Below are 25,763 nucleotides of genomic sequence, written 5' to 3'. Positions count from 1 at the left end.
TTTATTATAATTTTTATTCAATATAAATATTTTTTTTTTTTTAAATTTAATATAAATATATCATCTTTTTTATTTAATATAAATGTATCATTTGTGTTGCAGGGAGCTTGGAGATCAGCCCGCACGCCAACGCGGTTCGGCGGATCATCGTCGTGCTGAGCCCAGCATCCCTAAGCAACATCTGGACGGACGCGAGCGTCGGCGCGGCGCTGAAGCAACTGTCATCGTTGCCGATGAAGACGATTGTCATCTCGCTCAAGAGCCTGCCGAGCACGACGATGACGATCGCGAAGCGGTCGCGACGCGACCGTCGCGACGTCGACGCGATCTCGTTCGATCGATTGACGATCCTGTGCTGGCAGCAGGATGGCGGCGACGCCGGTAATGGCAACGGGGGCACCGCTTCCTTCGGCAGCGGCGGTCGCAAGTTCTGGTACAAGCTCAGATTGGCGATGCCGGCGATGCGACCGATGGCGTCCGAGACCGGTTGCCAATCGGTGGCTATGATAGTGCAGGCTAACGGCAAGTGCGGACAGCAAAAGGCCCGCTCGCGCGAGAGTCTCGAGGTCCTTGTTTAGGATCCTCGGCTCTCCTCTGTAGGCCCGTTCATTCCGAGCAATCATTGCGCGAGCGGAATCACTCGGTACCGATTTTCGCGATAATCGCGACATCGAGAGGAGCTCGATCTCGATTCGGATCTCGCGCGAGCGGATCTCTCAAGATCCTTGTCGTTCAAAGGATGTCCGCTCGTGTCCTGATTCGAGGATTGATCCCGCGAGAAGGATCTTTTGGTCCTCAATTATCGATTCGATGCAAAAATTGTGCGACGATCTCGATTGCGATTATGTAAATTTTGCGCGAGAATCTGCAGCTTTCTCCTCTCTTCCGGAACTTTTTACTCCTTTGTTTTTCACCTGAGATCCCGTAAAAGGACGATTTTCGGAAAAAATTGCGTGACTTAAATGTTTGGCGCGATTTATAAAATGCGTGCGACAAGAATGTGAGAATGACATTTTGTGCGTCATTGAGTGTTTAATAAAAATCAAATTTTTGACATTAAAATGTACAATCCTATTTGATTTTGGCGGTTCGAATTATCGCGCGAGAAACATGAAAGAGCCACATTGTAGCTCTATATTATCATGTTATCATATAATAACTATGTTTCTCGTCACAAACCATATCATATGATTGGAAAGCAAATTCGATTTTATTATCGCACAATAGAAAACAGCTACACGCATCATAAAAAAAAAAAAAAAATGAAAATCAAACAGAAATTTTTTCACATAAATTTTTAGAACTTCGATTCTTCTGAATTTTTTAGTTTAAAATTTTACACTCTTCAACATTTAGATTTTACTCTCTGGAATCTCTGGATATACACGAATTTGCTCTATTTCTTTTTAGAACATCCTGTAGTTGATAGGCACGGAATGCAGTAAAAGAAAACATCTAAACGGATATTTATGTATTTCAGCGAGGTGCAACACTGTTCTCGATTACGTCTGACTAATCGACGACGCGAAGCGTGAATTTGCATTCGCGAAAATTACGACAGAAAGATTAAAAGCGTGGAGTGACTTCCGTATATTTTTTATTGTCAAACGTCTACTGAATTTTTAATAAAGTGTGAAAATCGTAGAAACATTCTGACAGCAAAAGAAGCGAGAGAGAAAGAGTTCTTTAGCGAATATCTCACTGGTTATTAAAAGTGAATTTACTCAATTAATGTCACATCTTGTTTCTTTGTTCGATTGTGATTCTTATTTGTACGATTTTTTGAAATTTGTATATTTAAGATAAGAAGATTACTTCTGCCAATTGATTGGAGTTCTGTGTTGAAAACAAATTTGAAAATTATCAAAAAAAAAAAAAAAAAATAAATAAATAAATATAATATAATAAATAAAAGATACTTTCCTTCAGAAATCAACATCCCAAAATAAGAATCTGTATTAGATATCATTGACTATGAAATAATGTTAAAAGAAATTGAAACATCAAATTTTCGTTCATCGATTTTCTCCGTTTAATTGTTTTATGACAGACTCGAATATTGATTACATTACGACAACGAAAATAAAATATCAGGTTAAAATAATGAAATCGCTGAGATAAGTAGATGTTTCAGAGATTAATAAATCCTCGGATCTCTTGAAATTTTACATTATTTTTTAAATAACATCACTATTCTCGTAAAAATTTCATGTATGAATGATTAAAAAATCTGATCGTTTTTTTTTTTTTTTTTTTTTTGCGCGCGATTTTCCGAAAAAGCGAATTTGCTTTACACAATCGACGAATCGATTCGATTATCCTAACATTCCGACTGTTTGATGGACGAAAAGAATGAAAAGATGGAAATGCGCAGTCTTCCTTCTCGCGCGCGTGATAAGAATTTTATTATCGGCGTTCCGTCATTTCTCTCTTTTTTTTCTTCTTTTTTATTTCTCATTGTGCTTATCGTTACTCTTCTTTGTATATATTGGAAATCTATATTTATTTAGCTAGCCGCGTTTTATTTATATGTACAAATTTGCGTACATTTTAATCAATCGACCCTTTAACTAGTGAATAAGATTTTAAATTCCTGTTTCGAGAGATTTATGGAAAAGAAGTATTTGTTTAAGTACTTAAATATTTGCGCACTTGATACGCGTGGCGAAAATCTGGAAATGTTTATCTAAATATATAAGATGTAAATTGTAAATTATATTTACTTATATATTTTATAACTCGCGCGAATTTTTAGTTAAAATTGTATTTGAATTCTGGTTAAAGGGTTTATACAATCGCGCGGAATTGCACTTTGACATGTCACAGTTGCGCGACATTTTCTCTAAAAGCTGGTTTATCGCGAGCGATAACGGCATAATTCCGCATTATCGTTCGATATAATATACGTCAACTGCCTCGGGACATTAATATGTAAGCGTTTTATACTGTTTTATATGTATATATATATATACATATGTGTGTGTGTATATATATATACATATGTTGTAGGCGTACAAGATGTATTCCATACCGAATATTCCTGGACATCCCTGAGCGCACAATCAGTGTCAGTAATCGTTGCTTGCTAATCGTTATCACGTTTTCATCTCTCTGAAGAAGGGATATTTTTCTCAAATTTTCTTCGCGTTTTTCCGAATTTTTCATCTGAATATATATATTTTTTTAATTTTTTTCATAAATTAAATTTAGAATATTTTTGGTTTTGTGTAAAAATCGCGATTGTATAGATTTATGACGAATATTTTATTATTGAATTTATTTACGAATGTAAAAATCATTACTGTAACCAGGAAACAATTCCATTATCAATCGCATTTTTATCAAAGCTATATCAGCGATTGTCAGTCCTATTCCAGAAAATTGAATTAGGGCCCAGCGCAGGAAATTCGAAAATTCAGAATGTTTGCGTAAGTTGTATGCTACGAGGAATGACAAAAATATCATAAAAACAATAAAAATAAAATAGAAGATAAGTATTAATTATAATCGTAACCGTGATTCATAATTGTAACTTAGGCGAGAGGAAGGAAAGGAGGCAGAGTGTGAGGCGGGAAGGAGAAAGGGGAGGAGACAATTAGGGGGAAGGTTAATTTTTAACGTTGATAGCAATTATTCTCTTTACTGTCAGTATTACGACACACTAGTGTACTCGTCTCGCCGAGGATGCCAGCAAGGACCCTTGCAAAGGATAATCGCGAGCCGAGTAAGCAGAGTATATAGATGTAGTAACTACATTTGAACGGTGCGTTTCGTAGAGGGACTCTGATTTTTTTTTTTTTTTTGAAAATAGACTTGTATTTCTCTCGCGTATGTATAGGAAACACTATGCGAGACAAACTGGTCATTCCAGAAATAACAATTTTTCGAAAGGCTCGCCAAAACATCGTTTCCAAAAGTTAAATCATTAAAAAGAGTATCGTTTTTTTATCAAAAATTTCTAATATATAATTAGAGACTTGCATCTCTCATAAAACTTTCAAAAAAGTAGTCTAAATATTTTCTTAATTTTTTTAAACATTAAATAACATCTAATATAAGCAAGAAGAATAATAAAATAAGATTAAATAAGTTTATTAATTTTTGATAAGATTTTTCTACAGTTCGCTCTCTCAAATTTGACAAAAGAGCAGATGTGTCCCTTTCACAAATGAACCGTTTATTTGTCTTTTTTTTTTTTAATTTTTCTTATTGGTCTTATCGTTGCATTGTTCGTCGCTATCGATAAGACGGATTAGCGAATGATTTACTTATTTAATCAATTAATCTTTGTATTTTGACAATAAAGTCTCTCTAGAATTCTTAGAAGTAGCGCGATTCGCGTACGTTCTCTCTCTCCTTTTTTTAACTATAAATAGTTTAATCGATAAGAGACAAGACGAACAAGTTGGGATCGTACGTGTATAATTCTAGATAAATGTTTATCTAGCGTGCGTCTGATTATGACTGATCGATTGTTTGACGGCGCGAGTAATAAAAGCCGTTTACACGTGTAAGATGTTCTAACTGTTTATAGCGGAGCATATGTTTTGTGACGTAAGAATAATTCTTTGTATATGCCGTGTATATCTAGGTCCTATCTAGGGAATAATCAGATCCTATAAGAGCAATTTTTTTAAAGAGAATGTAATTGTAATTTACATTTTATTATACTTATTTTATTTTCCACTTAGATTTAAGCACTGCGTGTCTTGTCGCAATTTCGTTGATTAATTTTAATTATCGAAAATAATTAGTATTTTTCGATAAGTAATTAATTCTCTTGTAATCTTATTTATTGATTCTTTCGTTTTATTCTCGTTCAGTGATTCGACCATCTTTTTAAATAAATGGATTCATGTATTTTGATAAATAATAAAACATCTCAAATGTCTTCTGCATGTATTGTACTTACCAATCTACATAATCTACAGAATATTGCTATCTTGAATTCTTTTTTAATCGATCCTTCGATTTGTGTTGGATTCTCAAGATGTGATTCTAATTTATTATTTATATAAATATTTTATATATCTAATAAACTTATTTTTCTCATAAGATAGATAAAGAATTTATTATAAGATTTATTCAACTCAACATAACATGAGTTGATGTATCTCCTTATAAAGGAAAGTAACATAAACATTATGTTCTGTATCGACAATAAGTTCTAATTATGTCGACTTCAATTATCACTGCCGTATAAAGGGGACATAATTAATATTTGTAATAACATAATTGTTATAGATACGAGATATGGTTCTATAATTTAAAAGAGAAAATTATAAAAAAGCGGATTATATATGGCATGCCCAACAAGATGATAACGTAGATTATTTACATAAATAATAATTTGTATCTATATTTCGTTTACAATGATTAATACAATATAATAGGCACTTTTAAGTACGATATTGTAATTCGCATTTTCATCTTAAAAAAAGAGTACAATACATCTATCTACATATATAATAAATATTGATGACGACGATTAGAATACGGACGTTCATGTATAGTGTATAGGATATATCCTCGTGAAAAGCTTGTGTCCTCTTTAATTCTTCGTCCTGTTATCAGTATCTCCAAGTAACAGTAGCTTCAAATAATTACGATAATAATTCAATAATTAGAACGCAGTTTTCATATAATTATTTGAATATAATATTTAAATAATGAATATTATATATATATATATATATATATATATATATATTTTATAATATTGTACATATATAATTATTAATATATTAAAATATATAATGACTATACAATATTTAAAAAAGTTTGACTATGTTTAAAGTAACGTTTGAAGTCGTTGCCGCTTAAAAATATCAATAAGAAGAAGAATTTAAAAAAGAGGATCAAAAATTATTTTTGTAATAAAGTCGATACGTATGTTAGTGTCTCGTTTTCTAATCACAGCAAAAAATTGATCAGTATAAAATCGATCGTCGAAAAAGGCATTAAATTACTTTGATTCTCCTTGCTTTTTGACTTTGCACTATTTACATAAAGATCGAGTACAATGCGCTTCGTTATTTTAATAATAATAACAATACAATAATATGTAAAATAACAATAGAGCACTAAAAAAACGTAGTTTTTTTTAATAACTGTTCGTGTTTAAGTATTTCGTTTAAATATAGAGCAGTGGCAAAAGCTCTCCTTTTGTTGATATTCCTTATACTTGTAGCATCAATGTAACAGGAGAAATATTGCGCATTTCTTGCATAATTACGGATACACACACGGGGTTGTTTCGAAAAAACGAGGGCTACAGGCGCGTTCGAGAGATGAATCACGAATTTAGTATTGTGTCACTCGTTTTTCTTTCTTGCTAAACACCGTGTATATCTCGAAGTATATATGAATATAAAAATTAGTAGAATCTGTTTTTCCTTAACGTTAAGTACAATTTTGTCTTAAGTTGTTGGTTCTCCAATCTTGAGGAATTCTTAAAGATGTCAAGAGATGAAATTTAAGAATAATTTCACCTGGAGCAATTATATCCTTAAGAATATCTGAAGAATTAATCAAATCCTTAATTTAAATTATTTAAATCATTATTCACGCAAGATTCTAAATATGAAGGAACATATAATATATATCTCAAAATTTCTGGTCCTCAAATCCGTCGATTAATCGAAGAGGTTTCAATCTTATGATCTACAACTTCTCCAAATTTCTCGGATTTATATTCCTAGCTCTTTTTATATATATTTCAAATTATTATCCATTTAAATCGCCCTAATATTTTATTTATATATTTTACTGAGATAAATCTTGTTTATGTAAAATTATTTAAAAAATAATAAGATATTGAAATTACTTAAAAGATATAAATAAATGATATATTTTTTAAAGCGTTTAATCATCGACGATTAAAAAATCAATATTCCAAAACGTATTATGTAGCTTCATTCTTCCTGACGGGATACCTTGGACAAGGTGGACGAGTCTATGCACCTTGCAGTAAAAAACGATTTTGTTGGTTTATTAATCCCTGCCGAAAAAGTTTCACCGGTTCTCTGTGTCCTCTTTGCGCGTTTCCGAGTTTGCAAGGATCTTTATATATCTGAATCCCTCCTTGAACATTTTTCCATTTTCCCTCTTGAATCCATCAATCCAGAATCCTAGATTATGTTATGTACATAATCTTTCACTTTTCTTTATATCTATTGATTCTTTTTCTCTCTCTCTCTCTCTTTCTCTCTCTTTCTCTTTCATTTCTTTTACATCCTATATTTCGTTCAAAACTTATTTGACGCCTAAATCTTTGCCTAAATTCTAACATATCTTTCCAAATATCGACATATCATTTGGTACATTTATTCTTCGCTTTTCCCATTTTCAATTCTTGAAATTTTCAAACTTAAGAACCTTTTATATTCTACATTCTATACATACGGAGACCAAAATCCTGTCTTTTACGATACTTTTGTTAACTTTCGGTGTGCCAAGATTTCCGATACATTTCTAAATTCTAAGAATCCAAAATTCTTAGACCGAGTTTAGCTGTTTCTTTCTCTTTAACGTAATCGTTCAAATCTTGAGAGCCGTTCAAAGATAATTCTCACAAGAGAATAGACGGAATCTTTCTTAGAAGTCATCTGTCGAAAGATTAACATTGAGGATTTTTCACAACGTAGTCGCGCGATTCAGGTAGCTGTCGCGGGCAACACCGGCCAGGGCGTCCGCCATCGCTTTGCCGGTTTCCTGTACCATGCTCTTCAGAAAACTTGATTCCTTCTGCAGCAGCACGTGAGGATGATCGAATTCCTACGTACGATAAAAAGTTTGCCTTTGAGGAGAGAACAACAGATTTACGATCCACTCTTGTTACGAAAGCCGTATTTTTCACGGCGAGATAGCTCGATACATACTGCGGACTCGATAAAATATTTATGAGATATATACACTGGGTGTGATGAAAATGTTCATTCCTGTTAACATTTATTTATATTGTAGAACGAGAAAAAGCGGCAAATATAAAGTAATATCTCTTTTGTGTCCCGAAATAATAGGAAGTTCGAGAGATAATTAAAAATTTGAGAGTTAATGATACAATAAATGCATAATTATAGTATTATACACGATTATAGAATAAGAAATTCAACAATCGGGCTTCTTTACCTAAAGAATTACGTCAAAAAGATATCATAAAAATGACCAACAAATTTTCAAATGAAATCATATATAAATAATTCAAATATCTCCAACATATAGTTACTTTATTTTACTATATGAAAGAGCGAGCAAGAATAAGCGAAAAAACGAAAGAATAAATAAATTCATATATGATTATAAAATAATTAAATGATAGAAACGAGAATTTGATTCAACAATTTATTCCATCTAAATGAAAAGGAAGATGTATAAAAAAATTGACTCACCACTGCCTTGCCGGCATCCATAACCAGGATACGGTCGCTGTCCATAACGGTGTTCAACCGATGAGCGATCGTCAACACTGTGCACTTCTCGAACTTCTTTCTGATCGTCGTTTGAATGAGTTCGTCTGTTCGCGGATCCACATTGGCGGTCGCCTCGTCCAGTACGAGTATCGGATTATTTCTGATGATGGCACGCGCCAAGCAAACCAGCTGTCGTTGGCCGACGCTAAGATTGGAGCCGCCCTCATTGACATGTGCCTGTAGGCCCATTTCCTTCAATTCGACTTCCTCAAGTGCCTGCCACAGTAGGTCGTCCGGATACGAATCGAATGGATCGAGGTTCCGTCTCAGAGTACCGGAGAATAGGAACGGTTCCTGCGGAATGATGCTGATCTTGGAGCGCAGATCGTGCAGACCGATCTCACTAGTGTCAATGCCATCGATCTCGATCGGGCCTTCTACGTCGGCCAGGCGGAAAAGAGCTTGAATCAGGGACGACTTGCCGGCACCAGTCCTGCCAATAATACCAATCTTCTCGCGCGGAAAGATGACGAAGCTGAGATTTTTCAATACCGGCGGTTCCAACGGCGCGTAACGTAGATTCACGTTTTTGAACTCGATCTTGCCTTCTTCTGGCCACTCAGACTTGGGCTTTTTATCAGGGGCGCTCTCAAGAGGAGGTTCGCTCTCCACTTTGCTGCAAAAGAGTTGAAGTATTTGGTTTGGAGATTAAACATATATTTAAATGAATTTTATGAGTTTGAAGTCATGTAGATATAAGATACAAAAGCGTGGATATTGAAAAAATCAAGATTGGAAAAAAATACAAGATTTAAATGAAAAGATCTAAGATTCTAAAAATTCAAAGCTTTCAAAGATTCAAAATGTCAAACATGTAAAAATTGAAAAAAATTAGAAATTTAAGAATAAAGAAATCTGAAACGAAGATAGACACTCGTACCTGTATTCGAGGATGCGTTCTACAGAAGTCATCTGGTTTTCCAGCTCGGCGCTCTGGCGCATACCCCATTGGAACATGCCGGTGAGGCCGATACTCTGGGTAATCGCTAGGCCTACGTATCCACCCTCCATCGAGCCTCGAGCATATTTGTCCATCACAAGGAAGCTTAATGTCACCAGCACGATATATAGCACGCAGAAAATGTCCAACCAGAAACCGAAGGCACGTGAGGACGCAATGAAGATATACCACGCAGACGAATGAAGATCTTGATGACGATCGAATTCTTTCGTGAGAATCTGGTCCGCTCCGAACGCGCGGATCGTCGGTAGCCCTTGAAGAGTCGCGCTTAAGTGAGCGAAGACCGGTGAGCGAGCTAAGAAGAAAAAGGTTGAACATTTCATTTACAGTATTCGAAGAATTTACACTCAATGTAATGAAATCCGCGATAGATTTAACTTTAATCTATTTTATTTTCTCGATCAAGTTATATCTATCCATTTTTTTTATCGTAAAATGAGTAAGTTACTCACTGATGCCCTCAAGACGCTTGACGCTACGACTAGTAGCCAGGTAAAACATTCTTAAGTAGTAAAAGATAATGCCGACGATCAGAGTGGGGATTAGCAACCAAACATTCGCGATGGCAACTACGGTGATGATGCCGAGCAATGACAGGCCAATCTGTAGACAGTCGATGAGCGCGGTAGGCAGTATCTCATCCACCGCGCCCATGTCTTTAGAGAAGCGATTGAGCACACGGCCTGATGTGTTAGTATTGAAGAAACGCATTGTGGCGCGGCTGATGCTGCGAAACATGTGATCGTGTAGTCGTATGGAGGCACGCATGCACGCCCTGAAGAAGGCGAACGAACGCATCAGAGTCACGCCGATCGTTAGCACGGTCACCGCTGTGAAAATATAGATGCATTGTATGCGCGTGAGAGGACTCCTCGGATCTTCCACGACGCCGTCTTTAGTTTGATTCACCTGCGAAAGTAAATTAAGTCGTGCGAGTCGTTGAAGTATGTATTACACAGTTTTCCGAAATCTAGATTTCTCAAATTTTTTGAAAGAGAAATTACACATTCGCCAATTATCTCAACCAATATACAATTATACTTACGTAGTTTTCTTCGATGTCGACCCACCTCGCGATAAAGAAATCACCGCCGCTGGCTGCTAACTGTGATAATATGCAAAGCATAGTGACTATGAATATTATGCACCAATTGCCGCCAGCGCGAAAGTAATCCCCATACACTTTACCGGCAACATTGCCAACTGTTCGCATCTCGGCCACCTAAAAAATTAACAAGATTAATATTGTATATTAATTTATATAACATTACAATTTATATTAAAATTCAGATTATGCAATAATTGGAATTACCTCGTCAGGTTCCTGTTTGCTAGTATCAATTGACATAAAAGAGCTCAAGGATGTAATACTGCCTGTACGCGAATTGCTTCGGCTAACAGGAGCCGAAGGGGGTCGAGAAGATTTCTCATCCGTTTGCGTTTGATTTTCCAATAGCCGACCGAAATCCACTCCCATAGAGCCCAATTCGTCATAAGTACTGATAAACAAAAATTATCCATAGAAAATGATGAAATGATGTACTACGATATTCTATATATTTCTTTAAATTATATTCTCGTTCAAAGATTTGTTGATCGATATAAAAAGGATAAAATAATTAGAGAAAGGAAGATTCTAGAATCGTACCCTTCTGCTTGGATGGCTCCGTCCTTCAGAACAATAATTCTGCCGACGTTATGCAAGTATTGCAATTGATGGGTCACAAGAATACGGGTCTTTCCGCGCAGATATTTGTCCATGCACTCTTCGAACATGTGTTTGCCCACGTGCGCGTCCACGGCGCTTAAAGGATCATCCATGAGATATATGTCGGCTTCGGCGTAAATAGCTCTCGCCAAATTTATTCTGATAATCATTAATATATACATATACACACTTATATATAAAGCCTTTTTTTTATTTATATAATACGAGAAGAAAATCATAAACACGCGATTTGTGCCGTAATCTGTAAACCGATTCTGTACGAGACTAACATTCAATTCTATTTTAAGGAAATTTTTTTAGCGGTATAATCTAGGAAACCAACCTTGCACGCTGGCCACCGGAAAGACTAATACCCCTCTCGCCTACTATCGTCTTATCGCCATAAGGTAACAAGCTGAAGTCCCTCTTTAACTGGCACACTTTAGTCACGCGATCATATCGGACCTGATTCATCTTTCGTCCGAATAAAATGTTTTGTCTCACCGATCCAGCAAACAACCACGGCTCTTGACTGGCATAGGCAATTTTGCCATTAATCTGTGTGAAAAATGTTTAAAAAAATGATAAAATTATTTTCTATTATATTTTAATAAATAATTAAATATTTTATTCCTCTTCGAGCAAAATTTGTTTATCACGTTTACTTATTCAAGTTTATTTAATTTAACATTATTATCAAAAAGGAATTGTACACATACCTGAATGGAACCTTGCTGCAAACGCAGTTCCTTCAGGATGACGTTCATCAAGCTGCTCTTGCCTGCACCAACTTGGCCAACGATGGCGATCAATTCACCTGGACGTACCTTAATGTTGATATTTTGCAAGGTGTCCTCCGTCTCATAGTCCAGCCACTTGGCACTACCATTCTCAATGGAAACACAGTACTCGTTACCCGGTTGATCCGCAGTCACTCGATCGCTCTTCTTCTGGTTGGCCAGATCTCCTTTCACATTTTCCTTATAGTTTTCATTTGCGTTTTTCTTGTAGTTTTCATTTGCGTTTTCTTTATTGTTTTCATTCGCGTTCTCCTTGTAGTTTTCATTCGCGTTCTTCTTGTAATTCTCGTTCACGTTCTCCTCGTAATTCTCATTCACATTTTCTTTGTATTTTTCCTTCGCTATTTTTCCTTTCACTGTCTTGGTTTCGGGAGATGTCACTTCATCATACATCATAAAGTTCTGCAAGCGTTTTATAGACACCATCGCCTCCGCCACTTGCGTTATTCCTGGAAAAAGAGAAAAAACAAGGATAGAAAAAATGCATACAGAAGAACAAGAGAGTGAGGATGAAAAAGAAAGATAACAAGAAAGAAACAAAGAAATAAAAAAAAGGGAAAAAATGCTGTAAGCTCGTCAATGTTCAAGTATTATTAATTAATTATGCTCGTCACATATACATACACACCTTGCGGGAAAAAAACGGTCATAGTTGTACGCAGAATGTTGTAATAAGCGGTTATCATAAACACTTTTTCGGCCGTAATCTTGAAGCCGAATAACACGTAAGCTAGCACCGTGATAAACAGCGACATCCTCGTGGAGAAAATGATGAATGACATAGTGACACCTCTGATATACGACGTCCCTCGGATGACGTTGACTTCCTTTCTGTGAACAAATTGTGTCTGTTTTTTTTCCTTCTTTTTTGCTTTCTCTCTTCAAAAACTGTTTATTTTTTTTTCGATCCGCGAAAAATATGGCCACCTGCTCCAATGAAGCGTACGACCCAACGAAAATACCGAAATAAAATAAGGTGTAGACATCTCGATTAAATACGTGTGTGAATTAATTAATTTGTTTTTTTAAATAGCGGTAAACCGTCGCATGTGCATGAAAATTGTCGCAATATTGATAATTTATTTTCGATGACAGAGTGCGGAGTTCATTAAACTCAGAATTATTCGATATTGAGAATTAATGGTTTCCGCCTACTTAAACTTTAGGAATGTAACGCAGGCAACGTTTTGGTTTCGTAGGCAATTTAGATTTAAATTCGAAAAGAGAGTTTAGATTTATTTATATATAACATTCTAAATTAATATATTTATATATACACACACACAATATTCTCAAAATATTTAAAAAACAAAGCAAATATTTAAAGAGCAAAATTCTTTATCTTCATAAATTTTCTATTAAAGATATATATTTTTTTTTCTTGATAATATAGACGCGATAAAATTGAGTAATAAAAGGTCGCTGTTGCTTTCGATTATTATCATTTTATCTGATTGTATCAATAGTGATTTCAGAAATAATCTGAAATAAAAACAAAGCAAGTGCCGACTCACTCTCAACAGCTAGCTTATGATGATTCAAAGCGGAACAGATTGTTGAAGAAAAAACGAAGTATTAATCACTTAAATTCTTAAGTACTTTCCGCTTTTGTTAACGAAAGTATGAGATTGCGTTTTGAATTTTTCTTTATTTAACGCATGATTATATATATATATATATATATATATATATATATATATATATATATATATAACACAATTAAACGCGTTACTTGCGTAAAAAACATAAATGGCAATACTCACTTTCTCGCTTTTTCTATGAGCGCGCTAAACGGCTTTTCCCAGGTGTACATTTTAATAGCTTGAATTCCGCTAATAATCTCGTTTGTCAATCGCACCCTCTCGTCAGTTCTGATTGCAGTTCTTAACCTCAGCTCAGATGATTTTTTGCCCAGCCATCCTGAAAAATTTCGAAATCAAGGAGCTAAGATAAAAAAAGAAAAAAAACTCGAGTGTCTTATGTATATATAATCGTCGAATATATTAAACAATATATTATATATTAATAAAATAGAAGAATGCACAGGATTTATTATAATTTTATTATTAGGACTATCAGAAAATAGAACAAAATATAAAATCGGCATAAGAGATTTAGAAATGCAATCACAAAATCACGACGATTCTCACGAAATACAATACAAATTTTTACCGACTTCTTTTATCTCAATTATTCTTCGCAGATACACGTATAGGTATACGTTAAATCATTTTTTTTACTCGCTGAATTATGTCGAGAGACTTTGCGGTTTCGTAATTTTCTCGCGAATATTATTATTAATAATAGTTGGAAGAGTACGTCTCACCTTGCAAAGGAATAAACATGAGCAGAGAGGCGACTCCGATGATAGCGGATATTCCGATGTCAAGGAAGTAGTACATGAAGAACGTAATAATGATAGTCTCTAAGGGTCCGATCCACAAGTAATGGAGGAATATGATGCTAATGTCGAACCTATTGACATCGTTGGATAATAAATTAACTGCCTGTCCAATTGTCGTCTCGCCCAACGCGGTCTTAGTCAGCTTTAACGTCTTGCGATAGATGAGCGAGCAGCAAGCTATACGTATTTTCATGCCCATATGCAGGATTCCCATCATATATGGATGTATGACGAACACATTGACGGCGGAACATAGGATGATACCGGCCGCGTATAAATAAGCGTGGAACTCGTCAATCTCCTGGGTATTGTAGTATCGTAGCATCTGGCCCAGAAAGATCGGTTGCAACAGCCTGCGTCAGTATTCAGCGAGAAAGGTCATTAGATGCGAGAAAATTTGTGCGCGATATAAAAAATTCATATTATCTTAAACTACATATTAAATTATTTATGTGTCTAACACTCGTACCTGAGCAAAATCTCCATGACGGCCAGAAGTATTCCATACAGCAGGACCTTGAAGCCGAAGCACTTGATAATGACTCTCAGCAAACTGGGTTCGCTCACCTTCTTTTGGGATCCAGTTCTCGCATTCATCTCCAGTCGACATTTGTACGCCTCGCATTCTTTCTCCCAGGCTTTCGCTATTTTAACACCAAGAATACCACTTGTATGCTCTTTAAGGGGTGTGTATAGATCAGTTACTTCGAGATCTCTGCGGTAACCCACCCAGAACGTGCGTAGGACCCAACTGCGAAGAAAAAAATCAAAGCGTTTACACGTTTTACTCGCACAAACCGTCCACTATTCATCCAATTCGTGCGAATATCATCCTTCCTCCTTTCAAATATTATATTCCACGTCTCTTATCTTTCGTTCAAGATATTATTTTCGTAGTTTGTTTCGCGAGATAAGTCTGTCTTTTTTTAATTTCAGATTAACAGAAATCGAAGATGTCGATATTTAATGCAGACTTGAAACTAAAAATTGAGAGTGTTTTTTGCAAAATCCGACGTCTATAGAATCAAAAATTATTAAAAAATATATTTTATCGATCATGCACCGATTAAAAAATGTACTTTCTCAAAAACCACTAAATTATTATGATAGAACATTATATGATAACGATGGTTAATACAATATTTCAAGGAAAAAAGAAATTATTAAAGATATTTCTTAATCTGTTCATTAAATTCATACACCATTCAAATATGAAAACATTTTCTGGTCGTTAGATTTTGTCAAAATAATCCTCAATAATGTATCTGATCGAAAAAGCTTTTCAAGAAAAACGACTTTTCGTAAAAATATTACTCGGAGATTGAATCTAAATCATGATTGCTAGATAAAAAGATTGAATTTAAATTAGAATGATAAGAACTAAATATGAATCAGATTAAATCATATTAAGAGTGCACTTGATTTCTTATTATCCGAATAAAATAAAATCGATAAGGCAGAAGATAACGCAAACATTGCGGAGTATAAATATAGAGAACTAAAGAAAAAAACAATTCGCTAAACAAAGTAGTGCAAGGGTGGTCCAGAGACATTATTCGCATCTTATCGGCGGCTCTCGATTCAAAGATAATTCTCACAGCCCGCTTATCACATTCAATAAGTCGATTAAATATTTCTACTACGTACTATTTATATTTCTAATATTAAGATGATCACACACAAAGTAGGAAACAAGGAGTATTTACTTCATTTTTTATCGATCTGTTTTTGTCTTCAATATCGATTACTTTAGGAAATATATAGATATCTAGTCGCTCTATGATAGTGCGCGAGCTATAATTAAAACGGAAGATGATATCATATCTCTTCGAATATTTCCGTAAATCGACGATATGAAAAATTCAATATTATTACTTATATTATAAATTTTAAAAAATACGTGAGATTACATTATCGAAGTGTAAAAAAATCTGACAAGAATGTCGAATTAATTCTAATAAAACCCATTGCAATTTGATAATATAATTATTAATATATATAATTTGAATAACATATATAATTATTTAATAATACATAATTGTAAACTTTTCGACTCTATCTAAAACAATTAAAATCATCGTCATCCTCTTGTTCGATTCCCGTCTTTTCATTCAATGGAAACGTCTGAGATTACATCGAAGTGTAAAAGATCATTTTGATGAGAATATGTTGTATTAATTCTAATTAAATCTATCGTAATCTAAATCTGCCTCTTGCGTGCGGATTCTCTAAGGAAATTAAAATTGTCGTCTTGATTGCGTGTGATTCTCTCGCGTTTTCATTCACACGATGACCGATATCATTCGTTGCTTCATAAAGAAGACTCACGTCCACGAGAAGCCATCAAAATATCATTATACTGTCGATTTCTTGCTGTACCAACATCTCCTCTCCTCTTCCTCTCCCTCTCTTATTTTTGTCAGGGATTGTATCAAGTGACATTTGTCTTGCTTTTCACTTACGTGAACGTCAACGCGCTGAGAATATTGGCGCCCGCTCTAGGATTCTTCACTTTCTCGGTTTGCACTTTTCCATCCATGATGATGATGATGATGACACCGTCTCACTCTCGAGGCTCTTCTGTAAGATATAATAAACTCTCATATACGGATGTATATTTGCACGTGGCGATTGGGTAACATCCGAGGATGTTCGGCGCAAAAAAAAAGGCCACAAAAGACAAAGGGAGAGAGGAGAGGATAGATCGACATTCACACCGTATATCTTCGCGCGGTTCTCCGCGCCGTCTCTTTTTCTTTTTTTCGTTAAATGGAGGTCAGAATTAAAAAATTAGAAGTATCTTGATATCTTATCACCGTTACACGCATGCAATGAATCTAAATGCTCCTCGATTTAGCACGTTATCAGCTGCGCGACGCGTGTGTTTTCACATATCCGATCTCTCGAAATAATTTTTATGTAATTTGTACTTGCGCGTTCTTACATCTCGTTATGAAACCTAAAGTAGCTGCTTGATAAAACTGTAGATCCTCTGCCTCTGATAATGTTCCCACCTTCCATGTAAATATCTTTCATTTCGATTCTTTTTTTCTCTCGTTTTCATACTTTTCTTTCTACATTAATACTTTTTTCGAAATGCTTTGTAACTAATTAAAAGTTCCTAATTTATAATTTATTGTAATTTATATCTATAATCTCTCTCGCTGACATTCTTCTTTTACATATTGATAAAATTTCATATTATTGCTTATAGTTGCGGCGTTTATCAGCGCGTTAATTACCTTCAACTTTAGTTACACAATATTAACCCGCGAGTAGTTGCTTTTTTTTTTTTTTTTTAAATAGATAAGATAATAATCTTTTACGACTCTTAGACTCGCTATAATTGAAATCAGTAGTTTAAGGGGGCATACCCGTTTGAAACTTCGAAAATTGGGTAGATTTTTTTTTAGATTTTTTTGCAGCGCAACGACTTGATAAAAATTTTTAATTTTTTTACAATATTAATAGAATTAAATAAAAATACTCAGCCTAAAAAAATTTTTTTTTTTTTTCGAGTTATGCAAATATTTGCAGATTTATGTTTTTATACACAGCATGAAAACTCGGGCTACGTTCGACGGATTGACTTCGAATTTTATATGCGAGTTTCTAATAAAATTCCGCATCTGCCTTTTTTAAATCAGATACCCAATTTTTTGTTATTAAAAAAAAAATGGACTTTTTTTTTCATAAAAGCCGAAACTTTTTTTCAACACCACCAGCCGCCATCTTTTTCATTTTTTGAAATTTTGAAAGAAACGCTTGGATACCAGATAGCTATAACAATGTTTAATGAGAAAAAATTGGGATTTTTTATGTCAGATATGATCTACGAATGTTTTCATGCACACGTGCAGCTACTTAAAATTTGGAGAGAGCTCCGCAAGTATTCCCACAAATTTAAAAAAAAAAAAAATTTGTTTTAAGCTGAAAATTTTTATTTAAGTAGTTAATAATATTATATTAATATTGTAAAAAAATTAAAAATTTACATAAATCATAAATAAACCGATTATCTTTAACTATATAAAATGCAATATTAAGATGGCCAAGTTAAAATAGAATCGTTTACATAAAGAACTGATGTATTATTCATTAATAAATTATAAACATATTTCTTGAACAATAGATACAAGTATCTAAATATACTTCACATTAACTTAACTATTTTAATTATTCTAACTATTTTAATTTCTATTAATTTTACTATCTATTAATTTATTTAAAGCTTGATAAATTAATAATCACGGTTTCTCAAGCCAACAATGTGGACGCTAATGTTTCGGAGAAATCAATTACCTCGTTAAACGCGAGAATTCCCGCAATGAATCAAGCGTCATCGAAATTGGATATTCTAAAAGTAAGCAAAAAAAAAAAAAATTTATATATGTAAATTCTCGCTGGAAGAAGTCTGTCTAAGCATTATTATTAAGTATTCTAACAAATTCGGATGTTAAGACACATCGATGTATCTATCAAAACTTTATTTGTCACGTCTCTATCCGGACATGTACATAAGGGTTTACTACCTGGAAGACTGTATGAGACATATTCATGGAAAATTTAACCCACGCGATGAAGATCGCGAAGATTCCCGCAGGGAAATTTGACAGATCGCAGCGCAAATTTAATTTGCCCTCGACGAATAACAAATCCATTAAAAATTTTGTTACCAAATATTAAGTAATTAGCGAATTATATGTTACAACTTCGGTGGATTTCACAAATGTATTTTATAGATTAGATTGTAATATGATCACAGATAAGATTTGTGATGTTGTTAACAGATAGGAAACGTGGAGAAACCGCGATGATTTCTATAAATCTCGTTAATCGATCACATTTTTAAAAACTTTCTTGCTCCCCGCGAATAATATTACCTCCTTAAAAATTGTACAAAAAAGATTCTAGAAATCGTCATTTTCTTAAATTAACGCTTCTTTCAAAATATCTTTATGTCAAGATCAATTTTCTGATTTGGATGCGGCACAAAATGTAAACGGACGCATTTAGAAAATGATAGAATTTCGATCTTGCATACATCGAGTTAATTGTAAACGAAATCACAGAACGGATACATGGTATATGATATTTTTTTTTTTCGATAATGAAATTGCGATAAACACGGTCGAGACGATATAATGGCTTGGAGTTTCGCTAAAAACAATGTAAAAATATTATAATTTTTCGAGCATGTTTATGCACTTGTGAAAATATATTTCGAAAATGAGGACGAAGAAAATAAATGTTAAAAAATTCTCAGATGTTAAAGCAACGTCTTAAGAAGTTAATAAAAGCCACAATACGCGATAGATTTCGTAGATAATTATTATTTTGGACCGATGACAATGATTACAAAACGCAAATTTTTTGGTGCGATTTTCTGAAATAAGTTCTTTTATTCTATTCATTTTCCAATGTTTTTCATTTATACGAAGAAAAAATACAAAGCTGAAGTTTAAGTTAAATCTTAAGCTTTCAAATGCTGGGTTTATAAAAATGCACTGGAAAAAAACTGAATAATTCTCGTTAAGATAAAAATCTTTAACTTACATATTCATAACATTTTCATTTTTCATCGCTAAAAATTAAAATAAAGGATATATACCGCATATTTAATATTTTGTCAAGATTGAATATATGTATAAATAAGGAGATAGATATATATTTATGATATATTTTAAATACATAATTCACAACTTGGTTTATCGGTGGATCGCAGACTGCTTACAATATAAGAGCAAAATTGTCAGAGAATTTTTTTTTTTTAAATTCCTCAAATCCCGATAAAATTCCATGAGAATTCCCGGATTTCCCCAGATACAAAAAATTTCAAGGATTCCAGGTTTTCTATATTTTTCTAGGGAGAGACACCCTATTACTTGAGGCAAGAAAAATATTTATCACGTTCCTTGAAATACGATATTTCTCGTAAAAGATATTTTTATCCATAGCAAAGACAGACATTGTTTACACAGATTAAATAGAATTAAATAAACTTACGATAACATAAGTATATACTGACAACGTTCTTTCTTGGATTGAAATTAAGTTGTCTCTCAATTTTCTACGGTCTTTCAATTTTTTTTTTTTTTTTTTCAAAATGCTGATCCTATTTGTCTACCGATTTCTCGTGTCATTGTAAGATGCTATTGTTGCCATCGGTGAATCCATTTGGGACCGAGCGTTATCAGAATATTGTCGGAGCAATTAACCGCCATTGTAATACATACAAAAATGCAGGAATTAGTCAGACAGTTGTATTGCGATAAGAAGACAAAGTTGCACGATAGTCGCATAGTGTATTCTTTCGGTGCGCGTTAAAAAAATAACTACCTAAGTTTCTTAAGGATGTATTGGAGATACAATCGTAGACAAAGGTACCCGAAATTCTAAATTCTTAGTTGTGCAACAAGAATGTAGAAAATTAAGAAAAAAAAAAATAAAAAATTATCGCTGTAATAAACAAACAAAAAGCTGAGCCTGTTACAAAAAAATGAGCAAAAATTAAAATCGTAATAATTCATTAACGGTTTAGTGAATTAATGTGATCTTTCTTTTAGCATATTAGAAAGACGTAAAGAACGATCTCACCAATTTTCATCAATGTTGTACTATTTTAAGATAGCTCCGATATATCCTTAATCGAATCTGCGCGATTTCGATTAATCCGAAATTTTCCAATTCCCGCGATTTTTCATCACTCTTCACTGATCTATATTTTTTATTGAGTTACTCAATTATCTTTTTCGCAATAGAGTTGATGAATGTCTCCCTCTATATGAGAAATATTTTTTTAAATTATATTACATTGTTATATGTTTTTTTTTATTTTATTATATTTTATTTTTTTTATTTTTTTATATAATTTTTTTTAATTAATAATGAATAAAGCGCGTTAATAAAATAATAGATATCGTTAATCCATTCGAGCGGAAAATGATTTGAGACACATTTTTTTTCCCTCGCGCCTATTCCCTTAGTATACTCTCTCAAATTATTACATAATACTCAATTAAGATTAATTGTTGACGACGGCCGATATGAATTGTAACTTTATTTGAACATCATGTTACGCGTTAACGCTTTCTCTTCTATCGCGTTGATAAAGATAGCGTTATTGATTTATTTGACGCGCCTTTGGCTTTTTTGTTTAATGAAAGACACCATTAATTTCATAAATTAGTTCAGGAAAGAGACGGGTGTCAAAATGTATTTTGGAAGAAAGAGGAAGATAGAGAGACAGAGAAAATTAAAATCAGAACAGCTCATTAAAATATCTTCTGTTAATAAAATTTAAGAGAAAACTTAAATTAAAAAAAGATTAAATTTTTATATATTTCTAATCAGAATTTTTTTTTTTTTTTTTAAGATATTAGTTAAATATATACTCAAATTTCCTTGATTTATTAATTATTTTGTATTTAATAAATAAATGAAAAAATATTTATAATCATAATTAATATTATAAATAATCAAACATAAGAGAGGTTTTTTGAAAAAAAAGTAATAAATAAGAATGCGGAGACTCAAATAGAGATAAGAAAATATTGTATAATATAAATGATGCTATATAAAATTGAAATTAAAATGCGAACACACAATACAGATCTTTTTTAGATAACTATACCTGGTATATATATATATATATATATATATATATATATATATATATATATATATATATATATAAATGATATTAGTTTCAATTTACATTTACAAGGACAAGCGATCAAATAAGCTGAAATATTTACTGTCTCTCATCATCTTCTATCTCTTCAAATCATTTATCACTCGCTCAATATTGATCCGGCATTTATGTCTACCCTATATATGTGTATACATTGTTATATACATATATAAAATAATCAAAACGTGTGTATACTATATGTGTGCAATTATTTGTATCTGTTATTTTAGCTTATCTGTTGTAATTAATTTATCTACTCTAATTAGTTTATCTATTGTTTCAGAATTAAATTTCTTTTTACGCAAGCGATAAATAAAAAATGTATAGCTCTTGTATAATATAATAATAAATTAAGAATTAATTGAGAGGTAAGAGTGAGAATAAAGCGTCTTTTAATTTCAGCTTTAGCATCATTTACATCATCAATATTGCGAAAATCGAGATTTTCTTATCTCTATTATTTGAGTCTCCACAGCTTTGCTTATCAAGATTCTCACTCTTTTCAAGAATCCTCTCTTATTTTCGATTATTTACAATCATATAATTATTAATATCTTTCAAAATTTTTATTTAATCATATAATTATTAATACCTTTTCATCTATTTATTAAATAAAAAATATTTTAATAAATCAAGGAAATTTCTACTGTAATAATATACAAGTCATAAACAATTTTCAAACAAATTTCTTGAAAACTATAAATAAGGAGTGAGAAAAAATATATATATTTTTTTTAATTGATTTGTTTTGACATTTAATTAGAGAGATACGTGTGTGAGTGGATATTTAAGACTTCTTTAAGATTTATTGAACTTCTTCAAAACCTAATTGCTTACAGAATAATTACGAATCCAGATAACACACTATTTATTATAAATATTTTTTACTATTTATTTTTTTAAATATTATATAAATATTTTATACATATTTTGTATACATTAAAAGAAATCATAAAAACTTGATTCAATATATTATTAAAATATAGATTAAATATTTTATATAATATTTATGGTAAGTAAAAAATAAATATTTATAGTAATATTTTGTAAATATTTCTCAATATTTTTATAAATATTTTTATGATGTTTACGATTTGTTAAAGTCACAAAAATATCTATAAAATATTCAAATAATTATTATAAATATTTCGTACATATTTCATAAATATTGTATGCTGTCTGGGAAAAGCAAATCCAGCGTGCTCGTTGAACATACAGATATACGGAGAGACACTTTATTTCATCCAAAGAATCGTGTGTAAACATTCATCGTTAATGCAGATATTTTGACAGATCACTTTGTAATTTGATACACCCGCTAATGTTCGCCGAAATGACTCGTTCAAGTATGGGAATTTCGACTCATGCGCCGACGACACGAGGGACACATTGGACACATAGTTATCGATAGGAGCACAATGGGGCTTACATAACAGGCGGAAAGGAAAAAATACGAATAACAGGTCAGTTAGGATGATTCAACATCTTGCTTTTCAAGCATACCTCCTCCTTTTTTCAATGTGTCAATTTCGAAAGTTCTTCTTCCAATTTAACTTCACAGGCACAAGTTGAATATATATCTTTATTTTGTTAAAATAATCAAACCCCGGCGTTAAATTTTACCGGAAACACATTTTCCGCTCCTCTCACATTTTGTCAAACTTCTAGAAAAAAAAATTTATTATGAATCCAATAGATATTGAATTACACATATATATTATATCTATTATAACATTAAATTAAAGTAGCAGAGAAATCGAAAAACAAGATATCGTCGAATATCATTTAAAATTAATAGAGAAGACGGGCGAATTCTCTTAAAAATTAATGCGCGCTTTTATGTAACTACGTTCACTTTGGTTCGGATTCTCTGAATCACGCTTAGCGATTATAATTTCGCCGATTGAGAGGGAAGGCGGGGGAGGACTTACCTTAAGGTCAAACTACTTGCTCCGGACGAAGGGGGATGTATATACTTTATCAAGATCCCATAACGTTCCTGTCTGATAAGGCGTGCGATAGTCCCAGTGACGACGATGACATCCACTCGAACGTAAAGCTTTTACTCGACTGCACGGTTGCGTGCATGTGTCATCCCGACATCCCTAACGCGACACGTGACGTAGATCCACCGTTGATCCCGCGAAGACTGCGCGAGACGGAGATCCCTCGGCGGTTTTCACCACCTTTAGAAGCTTCCGATAGCGCCACGCGGTGAAATTTCGCGTAAACTCCTTCAGCCAATCTCTCGTAATCGATGGTTGATAAATCGCGAACGAAGAGGAGGGATATATTTGAAATTATATTATAAATTTTATAATAAAAAATTTACATGATATTAGTTGTATCGCCAATAAAAAGTATTGTGTTTGCTAAAGTATTTTACGACGTCAAAGAAAGATAAATCTTTTTCTCCGACTTGTATATTAATTTTTACGTGTATAATTTTGGACACTCGCGATTGTATTAGTTAATCGAAAAGCAAACTCCAACGAATATAATCTTCTTAAAAAATTATAGTTTTGTAATCATAATACTTTGCACTGGGGATGATACCTCTCTATATAAGCCTAAAGAATAATATATATGTAGAAAATGTTAGTGATACACAAATCGCTATAATTTCATTAAAACTTCCACAAGATTCTTTCTTTAGTTTTTTTTTTTGGATTGTTAAATTATGATAAATTATATTAAACTATATAATATAATAATAAATTCTTTAATTATCTTCCCAAAACCTTTGAATTTTTCGAATTTTTTGACTTCTGAGATAGTTAAAGAATTTATTAAAACTTAGCATTATACACAAATTATATAAATAAATTGTCGATATCGATATTTTATTCATTCATAAGTAATGCGAAAAATAGTTTATAATACTTTAAATATTAAAAAAATTATAATACTCTAAATAATATTTAAATAAATTATAATACTTAAAAATACTTTATATCAATGTATAGAACAATCATGCACAAAAACTTCTTGGAATATACTCTTTCATCAATTTCGTATAAATGCAAAGCTATTAAATATATAGCAAGGAAAACATATATTAGAATTAGCGTAGAATTTAGTAACTTAATGTTGAGAGCAATTCCCCGAAAGAAAAAGTTTCAGATTCGATTCTCTAATGAACAAAGATGTCAATATTTTCAATCAATGAGCGAATAGTCTTATATTAGTAGAGAGATCCCGCACTTATCGAAGTGAATTTTGCCATCTCTTTATATGTAAAAAAAAAGAAAATTTATACGTTTTCAAAACGATGTTATACATTGATACTTTGCAGAGAGAAATATTATCCTAACAATTTTTATCTAAGGGTAAATTCTCGTTTCTTCCTGGTTGTAAACGCATTATTTGCCTCATATATATCGCATTTATTTATTATTCTATCCGTTACCAACAACTCTCTATGTACATCTTAATTTTTTAGCATATTTATTGTTTTATGTACATCTTAATTTTCTATCTGATTTTGTTAGCATATTACAATTGGTTCTCTTTCCTATTCTAGACACATATATCTAACTTAACATAACGTTATTCGCTAAGCTAATACCGCGTTTCCTCTATATAATTTTTAATTATTAATTACCTATTATTGTTTCGTTATATACTTATTATTAGAGAAAATAAATTTCATCCTTTCCCTCCTCTCGTTCAGTCTCTTCATACGAATTAAACCGATTCCTACGGATCCTTACAAAAGTTTCCATC

The 25,763-nt window shown here is 32.7% G+C and overlaps 2 protein-coding genes across 5 annotated transcripts in view; one reads left to right on the top strand and one right to left on the bottom strand.

The window, feature by feature from the left end:
- Positions 1-4,861, top strand: part of LOC138931866 (single Ig IL-1-related receptor) — a 197,421-nt gene extending 192,560 nt beyond the window's left edge. For both annotated transcript variants that reach the window (XM_070293062.1, XM_070293063.1), the window contains exon 7: positions 103-4,861. In XM_070293062.1, the coding sequence (XP_070149163.1) occupies positions 103-578 (476 nt within the window). In that variant the 3' untranslated portion in view covers positions 579-4,861. The remainder of the gene's footprint in view (positions 1-102) is intronic.
- Positions 4,177-24,187, bottom strand: LOC138931862 (probable multidrug resistance-associated protein lethal(2)03659). Of its 3 annotated transcripts, XM_070293054.1 has the most exons (16): positions 23,969-24,187; positions 23,541-23,701; positions 16,807-16,924; positions 14,814-15,095; positions 14,267-14,697; positions 13,704-13,860; positions 12,569-12,771; positions 11,860-12,389; positions 11,484-11,698; positions 11,081-11,299; positions 10,745-10,931; positions 10,478-10,654; positions 9,885-10,341; positions 9,352-9,727; positions 8,391-9,087; positions 4,177-7,776 (listed from the first exon to the last, which is right to left on the bottom strand). In XM_070293054.1, the coding sequence occupies exons 3-16, from the start codon at positions 16,881-16,883 to the stop codon at positions 7,636-7,638; spliced, it is 4,149 nt and encodes a 1,382-aa protein (XP_070149155.1). In that variant the 5' UTR covers positions 16,884-16,924; positions 23,541-23,701; positions 23,969-24,187; the 3' UTR covers positions 4,177-7,635. The 3 variants fall into 3 exon arrangements, with proteins under 3 accessions (XP_070149155.1, XP_070149156.1, XP_070149157.1); XM_070293055.1 differs by lacking the exon at positions 23,541-23,701; XM_070293056.1 differs by lacking the exons at positions 23,541-23,701; positions 23,969-24,187 and having other exon boundaries at positions 14,814-14,988; positions 15,074-15,095; positions 16,807-16,876.
- Positions 24,188-25,763: the final 1,576 nt, after the last annotated feature.

This window comes from Polyergus mexicanus, unplaced genomic scaffold (genome assembly GCF_030449975.1).
Source record: "Polyergus mexicanus isolate NDT 795.1 unplaced genomic scaffold, iyPolMexi1.0 SCAF_3, whole genome shotgun sequence".
Classification (NCBI taxonomy): Eukaryota; Metazoa; Arthropoda; class Insecta; order Hymenoptera; family Formicidae; genus Polyergus; species Polyergus mexicanus.
This window is presented reverse-complemented; position numbering and strand designations above follow the sequence as displayed.

Bases quoted from the DNA above. Each gene is read 5' to 3' on its own strand.
- LOC138931862 (XM_070293054.1), bottom strand. From the start codon at position 16,883: ATGGATGGAAAAGTGCAAACCGAGAAAGTGAAGAATCCTAGAGCGGGC. The intron at 10,342-10,477 runs GTAAGTATAATT...TTACTTTCGCAG, and splicing joins TCGACATCGAAGAAAACTAC to GTGAATCAAACTAAAGACGG. The intron at 9,088-9,351 runs GTACGAGTGTCT...ACTCTTTTGCAG, and splicing joins GAACGCATCCTCGAATACAG to CAAAGTGGAGAGCGAACCTC.